Source organism: Orycteropus afer, unplaced genomic scaffold (assembly GCF_000298275.1).
Source record: "Orycteropus afer afer isolate SDZICR_OR568_19922 unplaced genomic scaffold, OryAfe1.0 scaffold00113, whole genome shotgun sequence".
Taxonomy (NCBI): Eukaryota; Metazoa; Chordata; class Mammalia; order Tubulidentata; family Orycteropodidae; genus Orycteropus; species Orycteropus afer.
Window position 1 is genome coordinate 2768955 of NW_006921700.1, and position 9333 is coordinate 2778287.

A 9333-nucleotide genomic window follows, 5' to 3' on the forward strand; every position below is an offset into this window, starting at 1 on the left:
AACTCCTTTCTCCAGGCCTGCCTGCTTGGGGCAATTTTGGTGATTTACGCTATCCAACAAGGGGATACTGCATGGTTTAAAATCTGGGAGGATACACATCAAGGTTGTGTCCTTTCACGGTAGTTATTCAAACTATATGATGAGCAAATAATCCAAGAAACAACACTATATGAAGAACAACACAACATTAGGACTGGAGGAAGATTCATTAACAACCTATGATATGCAGAGGACACAACCTTACTTGCTGAAAGTGAAGATGACTTGAAGCACTTACTGATGAAGATTAAAGAATATAGTCTGCACTATGGCTTACACCTCAACATAAACGAAAATCCTCATAACTGGGCCAATAAGCAGCATCACAATAAATGGAGAAGTATTACTTGGATCCACAATCAACATCCTGAAAACAGCAGTCAAGAAATCAGACATGGTACTGTACTGGGCAAATCTGCTACAAACCAAACCCACTGCCGTCAGCAACCCCTCCACCCAACCTTCCTTCAACTAAGTGGCTGGTGAAGTAGATTACCCAACCTTCCTTCTGAGGAGTGGCTGGTGGTTCAAACCCACCAGCCTTCTGGTTAGTAGTCAAATGCTTTAGGCACTACACTACCAGAGCTCCTTTAAAGTGCAGAGCAAAGATGTCTCTTAGAAGACTAAGGTGTGCCTAAAAGTCTCCATGGCAGTGAATTTCGTTTGTTTTTTAAAACCCAAGTCGTGGTATTTTCAATAGCCTCATATGCATGTGAAAGCTGGACAATGAATAGGGTGGACAGAAGAAGAGTAGATGGTTTGAGTTGTAGCGTTGGCCAAGAATAGGCGAAGAACGCTGAAAGTACCATGGGCTGCCAGAAGAAAGAATAAACGTGTCCTGGAAGAAGGGCAAGGACCTCTGGTGGCTTAGTACCTAAGGCATTTGACTGCTAACCAGAGGTTGGTGGTTCAAACTCACCAGCTACTCTGCAGAAGGAAGACTGGGTAATCTACCTCCTCAGAAGATTTTACCACCTCAGAAACCCAAAGGGGGTCACTATGAGTCAGAATCAACTGGATGGCAGTGAGTTTGGTGTTTTGGTTGGAAGAAGTGCAGCCAGAATGCTCCTTGGAAGAAGGCTAGACTTAGTCTCACCTACTTTGGTCATGTTGTCAGAAGGGACCATTCCCTGGTATCATGGTGGTAAAGTGGAGGGTTGGTGAAAAATGGGAAGACACTCAACCAGCTGGATTGCCACAGTGGCTGCGAGGATGGGCTGGGGTATAGCAAGGATGGCACAGCACTGGACAGTGTTTCCTTCTGTGGTGCAAAGTCCCCTTGAGTGGGAGCGGACTTCTCAGCTCCTAACAACAGCCAGGCTGCCACCAACCAGGAAGGGCAGTGACGCCGCTGCGGCGGAAAGTGCGACCGTGTTAGGCGGTGCCCGCGGCAGGGCGGAGTGAGCTCAGCGCAGGAATTGTGTGAAAGGCGAGGGGTGGGACCCTGCGAGGCACGGCCCTTTGCTCTTAAAGTCGCAGAGACCCGGGGTCGCTCTCTGCGTCAGCCGGACTCTGCTTTGCGGAAAGGAGACTCCCTGCGCAGCTCTGGATCGAACCGCCGTCATGGCCCTGCTTCGAGGTGAGAGCCTGGGCGCAGCCGGAGCTGGTGAGCAGGGCACGAGGCTGGGCGCTGCAGCCTCCCCAGGGCTCAGGCTTCTGTCCCCAGAGTCGAGGGGCGTGGGGAGTCCGAGGTTCGGAGACCTTGGAGTTAGAGTTCAGTCTGAAGGGGACTTGGGAAACCCAAGAAAAGCATTGCAGGGGGTAATGAGAAAATACTTGGGAGGCACCAGCAACAACAGTATTTGGGCGAAACTTCCAGTTGAGAGTTAAGTCTACAGTTGCCTTGGCTCTGACCTTGGAGGTCATTCCAGTTCTCCAGGTAGTAGTGGCCCCTGTAGTAGTGTTTCATCGAAGAGCTCGACTATTAGAAAAAATGGGTCCATGTTGCAAGCATGAGGCGGCCTGGGGCTCCCAGCTGTATCCTGATGGACTTGGTCGCGGGTGGGCAGAGCATGTGGGGAGACGTTGATGTTCTCTAAGGGTGGTCAGGGAACTTCTGCCCAAGTGACTTGCGCCCTGAACATATCTGATAACTTTGTATTTCACCATCTGCTCTATTCTCTTTTCCCTTCTATTCCTTTCATTGGAGTCACTGCAGGAGAGTACAATTCACTACTGGTACCTAAGGTCTAACGTTATTAACTCAAAAGAAAAACCCCAAAAACTAGTAATTAACTCCATTTTCATAACAAAGAGTCATAGTCAATGGACTTCTGATTTAGAGGCTGTGAAAGCTTTCCGGGTTCCCTTTGTAGAACATGGAGATAGGTACAGGGTCGTGTGGTTATATGGAGGCCTTGAGGCAGGAAACAATGTGGAAAGATGGAAGAACCAAGTATTCAGTTGGCCCTGTAGGCTGTTAAGAAGGTAAAGTCTTAGTCTGAGTTGAGTGGGAGGCAATTGAGGGATCTAAGCCTGGGAATGACATGGTGTGATTTACACACTCCGTGCTTAGTGGGCTCCAGGGCTGACCTGGCAATGAGGGGACCATTTAAGAATATATTGCAGAGGGCCAGGCAACAGTGGATGATAGCTTTGATAGGGTGTGGACAATGGAGTTGGGGGCAGGGAGGGATATTTGAGAGAGACTTGTTAGGAACTGAGTGATAGATTGGATGTGGCCAGTAAATGAGAAGACAATGTCAAGAGTAAGTTAAGGTCTCTGATTGGAGGAAAACTGTGTGTGTCTCTGATGGTCCCGCTTGGAAGTGACAAAATCTGGGGCCAGAATGGACTTCTGCGCTGTCACTATGTTCACAAAGTTTATTTATTTACTTTTGTTTTGTTCTTGAGAATATGCACAACAAAACATACACCAGTTCAACATATTCACTAGTTCTAAGTGAAAGAACATTAGGAGCAGAGCACAGATCAGACACTCCCCATGGCATGATCACCATGTGTTGGGTACGTCATAACAGGGCAGAAGTGAGTGAAACAGCACCTGTCAGCCTAGGTTCCTTGAAGTTAGACTCCTGCCTCAGGGTTCCATCTCATCCCAGCATGCCCTGGTTCACAGCTAAGTTCTGCTCTCCCAAGGATTGCTTAATTGGACAGTCTTGTCTCTGTGCCAAATAACATATACAGTGAGCAGGTAGGGGAGGGGATTAATGAAAGGGGGTAATAAAAGTGGAAAACCCCCAGCAGGCCGTGTGGACTTCATTTATTGAATGAATAATATGTTCTGTTCAGGGTATAATAGTCTGTTCAGGGCAGACTAGATTTACTGGCACCAGAGAACAGCCCTTTCTCTGTTGCCCTCCTACGATAGAGTTGTGGGTTTGTTCAGAGGGCCGTCCTCTCCCCCAGAAGCACATGCTTTATTTTATGTCCCTTAGCAGCTGGGGAGATGGTAAGATGGTGAGGGATACAGCACACAGGTGCCCACAGCGGTATGGAAAGGAAGACCGAGAACTCGGACAGGCAAGTACTGATGCTTGTAAGGCACCCAGATGGCCATGGTAGGAAGCACTCAGAGGAATCTGGAACTCAGGTGGCATGGAAACAGCTCAAGTGAAAAATAGGTATTCTGGGAGAGAATGTAGCGTATCCCATTTCCTCCAGATGGGTTTAATGGGCCAGTGTCCTTCCCAACTCTTAATAAAGGAGCATGTTGATTTTTTTTTTTTTAAAGACAAGTCATCCAGAAAATATAGGTCATTCAAAAGCTGCACTGTGATGAGTTATCTTTTTAAGATGAAATAATATTTTTGCTGGTTTTAACATTTTATCAGTGATCATTACCCTTTTTCTTGTAAGACAGACTCCTTTGAAAGTGCCTAAGACATTTGACTGCTAAACAGAAGGCTGACGGTTCAAACCCACCAGCCACTCCTCGGAAGGCAGGTTGGGCAATCTACTTCCATAGTGATACTGCCTTAGAAGCCCAAGGCGGGGTTCTGTAGTGATACTGCCTCAGAAACCCAAGGAGGGGTCACTATGAGTCAGATCCGACTCGATGGCAGTGTGCTGTGTTGTGTTTGTTGTATAACCCTAGTAAGAAAAAAGAGTATCAACACCTGTGTTAAGAAAGTATGAGGTTTATAAATTCACAGTACAGTTTACTGCAGTGTTAGAATTAGTGATATTTTCTCCCATTTCCCTGTTTTATACAAATGAGGACACTGATATCCAGAATAGTAAAGTGACTTGTTTATAATGATACAGGGTGGTGGTGGCTATGACCAGAACTCAAGCCTTGGTCTTCAAATGGTCATTGTTATAGGTGGGTTAGAACACATTATAGGTACATGCTTCTCTCAGGTAGCATACCACGAACATGTTAGCGATTACTGTGGGGAAAAGGACACATTTCCATGGGAGCCTAATTAACTTTAGTCAAGACTGTCATAATTTACCAGATTTTTGTCATCGAGAAGAAACCAATCCACCAAACAGTCAATGATTACCAACAATTTAAAACAAAGATGAGAAAGTCAGGGGCCAGGGAAACTAGATTAATGGAAACAAGACAACTGGAATGGAAATACTGTGACTATTCACACATTATGAAGAATGTAACCAATATCACTGAACAACTTGAATGGGAGCCTAACTACTGTGTAAATCTTCATTGAAAACACAATAAAATTGTATTTTTATTAAAAAAGGATCATCCAGGTTTTATTAGCACTTATCTCAGTGCTTGGTGTGCAGTTTGCACTGCTGGAAATGTTCACATATTACCTCAAGACACTTAGATAGGACTGCCCAGTTACTTTCATCTGCAAACTGTAATGCATGCAGCAACAGCCTTGGTTGCTTTCTGTAGTTGCTCTAACTGAATGAGAATGTGAGAGGGAGCACCTAGTGGTTAAAGCTCAAATCCACCAGCCACCCTGTGGGAAAAAGATGTGGCAGTCTGCTTCCATAAAGCTTATAGCCTTGGAAACCCTTTGGGGCAGATCTGATCTGTCCTATAGGGTCACTATGAGTTGGAATTGACTGGATGACAATGGGAGAATAATGTGATAAAAAGGAAGGCAGAGCCTCTAACTCTTCCAGCTGCACTGTCACATCAGTACATCGCACCAGGCCCCCTCTTGATGCCCCTGCCTCACCACACTAGACGAATATATTTCTTCACTATCTTTAAATTTTTGGAACTCTCTAGCCTCTGAAAGTCTTTAAAATAAACACGATTTCATTTGGTGTTAACATCAACATAAAGTTGACATCAGATCCAATAAATACTGAATTATGCTCTTTAAGATCTTTCTTGGGGCCTTCCGGTAAGATGGAGGAATACGCAGACAAGAGACACAGGCCCTCTTCAACAAAGAAAAGAAAAACCAATTGACAGAGATGCAGAAGATAATCATGGAGCCCTGAGCTTTGAAAAGAGCTAAACAGAAGTGGATTAGGCACCACCTAGTGGAAACACGTGAAGGAAAACAGTGAGTACAGAGACGGATGGAGTTGTGGACTGTCAGCTGTTCTGACGGGACCAAGAGCCCAAATATTTCCAAGTGGTGTTGGGACCTGAGAATTAACCTAAAATTCAGCCCTGTTCACCAAGGGCTGCAGGGAGGACTGAACTGGTGGCCTATGACTTGGAAGGGAAACAGCAAGGAGGGAGATAACCTGAGCTTTTGACTTTCCACTGTCCAGAGGGCGCAGCCATTTGAATTGTTTACACACAGCAGCCATTTTGGATATTGAAAGTGACCGAGGGTGCAGCCATTTTGAATGTTTACAAGTGGCAACCATTTGGATTTTAAAGTGATAGCACTCTCATTCAGATTCTAGGGACCTAAGAATAGGCTCTGTTTGCAAACGTCGGCAGGGACATATGAGAGGCTGACAACAGGAAAGGAGACAGGTGGTTGAGTGTATAATTGCTGTCAACTAGTGAATAGAGGGGAGCACAGCACCCTGGTTGTGTAGATAGCATACAAACAAAACAAAGAAAACAAAAATCATGGGCAAGTCACTCAAACATACAATCACCAATTAAATATAAACACAAAAATGTCACAATGCGTTGGAGACAACAGAGCATCACAGTCCACACAAAGAAACAAGATAAAGCAAGAGAAACAAGGGACCAGGATACAGACCCAAAACACATCCCTGAGGAAGATGCAGCATTGCAACTCCCTGAGAAGGAATTCAAAAGAATTATATTTAGGTATCTTCAACAAATTGAGAGACAGATCAAGGAAAACACAGAGAAAACCCTAGAACAATTTTGAAAGACAATATAAGAACAAAACGACAAAATAAGTGAAAGATTAGAAATGATACAAAATCTACACATGGAATCCACAAGATTAATACTAAATTTTCAGAAATAGATAAGACATTGAATGGGCAAAGGAGCAGAATTGAATCAACGGAAGATAGAATTAGGGAGATTGAAGGCAAATACCTGAACACTTCATGGAAAGGGATAAATCAGAAAAAAGAGCAAAACAAAATGAAGAAAACCTATGGTTCATGTGGGATACCATCAGAAGGAATAACCTACATGTCATCAGAATAACAGAACAGGAAGAGACAATAAAACCACAGAGAAAATTGTCGAAGATTTATTGGAGGAGAATTTTCCTGATATGATGAAAGATGAGGATATATCCATTCAGGAAGTCCAACGAACCCCAAACAGGATAGACCCCAAAAGATGTATGTTTGATGACATATCATCATCAAACTCACCAAAACCAAAGACAAAGAAAGAATCCTGAGAGCAGCATGGGAAGAATGAAAAGTTACCTACAAGGGGCAGCCAATAAGCATAAGGCCGGATTTCTTGACAGAAACCATGCAGGCAAGAAGACAATGGGAGGGTATATATAAAACCCTGAAAGAGAAAAATTTCCAACCAAGAATTATGTACCCAGCAGAATTGTCCCTCAAATATGATGGTGAAACTAGGACATTTCCAGAGAAGCAGAAATCAAGAGAATTTGTTAAAACCAGACCAACCTTACAAGAGATGCTAAAGGGAGCCCTTTGGACAGTGAAGCAACAACAGCCAACAACTGACCATTAACAGTTGATGTAACAGATGATTTAACCCAGAAACCAACCCAGCTATGGAAGTATCCAAAGTAAATAAGCCTACAAGATTGTAAACAGGGAACCAGAGACATCAATTGACAAATGAGGACAACTACAAACCAAAAAGAGGGAAAAAACTGTGTCATTACAGAACTTCTAGATGGTAGGGAAGTCAAGACAACTACGGGATAGAACGGACTGTTCTAAAGTTGGGAAGAAAACTATAAATCACAGGGTAACCTCAAAAAGAAAATGATAAACCTTCACATCAAAAAAGAGGGCCAGCATAAATATTTAGCAAATACTAAAACAATAGCAATGATGGAAGTGATAACACAATTCATAAACAGAATGAGCTCAGCATAGAAAATTTTATGGAACAAAGAAATCAACACCACAAAAAAGAACGTAACAAAAATGACAGCAACAAATTCATACTTGCTGATAGTTACATATCTGGCAAGGGACTTATCTCTAAGATTTATAGCAGAAGAGTGGATGACCAAACTATGGTACATACACATAATGGAATGAATGCTATGCAGCACCGAAGAATAATGTAGAGTCTGAAAAACACCGTATAATATGGATGAACTTGGAGGCCATTATGCTGAGTGAAGTAAGTCAATCACAGAAGGACAAATATAGTATTACTTTGTTGTTGTGGAGGGTCAAGAAAAGATTTACATATGGAGGGAAACTCTGTTGGTTGCCAGGAGTGAGAGGGAAAGGGAGGGAACACTGCAAAAAAAAAAAAAAAAAAAACATCGACTCATGTCACTTTAATTTTGTGTATTTCAGTGTACATAAATTATATTTCAATAAAATGCATTAAAAAGAAAAGCTCTTTCTTTCTGGGATCACATTGACAACAGCAACTTGAAAGATTAGATAGGAACCTTAAGGGACGGTGAGTTTATGTCAGTGTGGGAGAAACAGCTCAGAAAGGAAGAGTGAGAATCATTGCTCAAGGGGAAGGATGTAATCCAAGTCACTGATTTGTACATGTTCAGACTGTTGAATTGGTGCATGCTTTTGCTGTTTATATTCTCAACAGCAACAACATAAAATTATTTTTTAAACAAGATAATAGAAAAACCTTGGGTTATTCATTAGGCTAATTTGCTCAAAAGTGATAGACTTTAAATAATAAATTTCTTAATAACAAAACCAGATGTTGACATGGTATATAGTTTATGAAATAACAAGGAAAATACTTTAAATGTTCTAGTCTTTGTACCTGTACCTCCCAGATTATTTTAAAAAATATATTTAATAGCCTTTTCCCTATTCAGAGTAACTGTATTGTTCAGTGTTAGCTACTCAGGCTAACTTTTATGGTACTGGCTCATCAAGTTAGAAGAGAGGCAGGGAGAGAGGAAGTTCTTGTTCTGTTTCACCACACACTCCCTCTTGTAGATGTGGTATATTTCACCATAAGCACTGCCTCCACATAAATGCTTTCTAAGATTATGAAGTGTGTAGGGGAGAAGCTGATGAAAGAAACTTTGTGGAGAAACAGTTTGAGTTAGACGCCATTGTTTCTGACTAGAAGTCATATTACATCCCTGTATGCAGTACATCATTTTTCTCTGGCTTCATGTAAGATTTTCACCTTATCTTTGGTATTCAGAAGTTTGACAATGACATGCCAAGGTAGGGGTAGGGTGTGTATGTGTGTATGTGTGTGGGGGTGGGGTGGGGAGGGAGGTAGAGAGATTGCATTGTATTGTATTATCCTGTTTGGCATTTGCTGAATTTATACTGTAAATTTGTGGTGTTTTGTTTTTTTCCTTTTGCCAGATTTGGGGAATTTTCAGGTGTTGTTTCATCATTTTTTTTTTCTTGCCACATATCTCTTCTGTCCTATGACACCATTTATACATATGTTAGACCTTGAATTTATGCCCATGTTTGTTTGTTTTTCTTCCTCTCCCAATCTTTTTTCTCTGCTCTTTTGACTGAATAATTTCTATTTATTTATTTTCATGATCACTCAGTCTTTCTCCTCTCATCTGCATGTCTCCATACTGCTATTAAGTGCATCCAGTGAATTTTTTATTACAGGTATTTGTGTGTGTGTGTGTGTGTGTGTGTGATTTGGGTGAAAATTTACAGAGCAAATTCACTTTCCATACAGCAATTCACATACACTTTGTCTCATGACATTGACTGCAATTTACCACAGTGCAACAGCTCCCCTCCCACTTCTTCCTGATAGTTACCTCTTTC

The 9333-nt window shown here is 42.3% G+C and overlaps 1 protein-coding gene across 1 annotated transcript in view; it reads left to right on the forward strand.

Moving 5' to 3' along the window:
• Positions 1-1602: 1602 nt before the first annotated feature.
• Positions 1603-9333, forward strand: part of ACAA2 (acetyl-CoA acyltransferase 2) — a 51217-nt gene continuing 43486 nt past the window's right edge. Inside the window, exon 1 of the mRNA XM_042781388.1 lies at positions 1603-1645. Within this exon, the coding sequence (XP_042637322.1) occupies positions 1603-1645 (43 nt within the window). The remainder of the gene's footprint in view (positions 1646-9333) is intronic.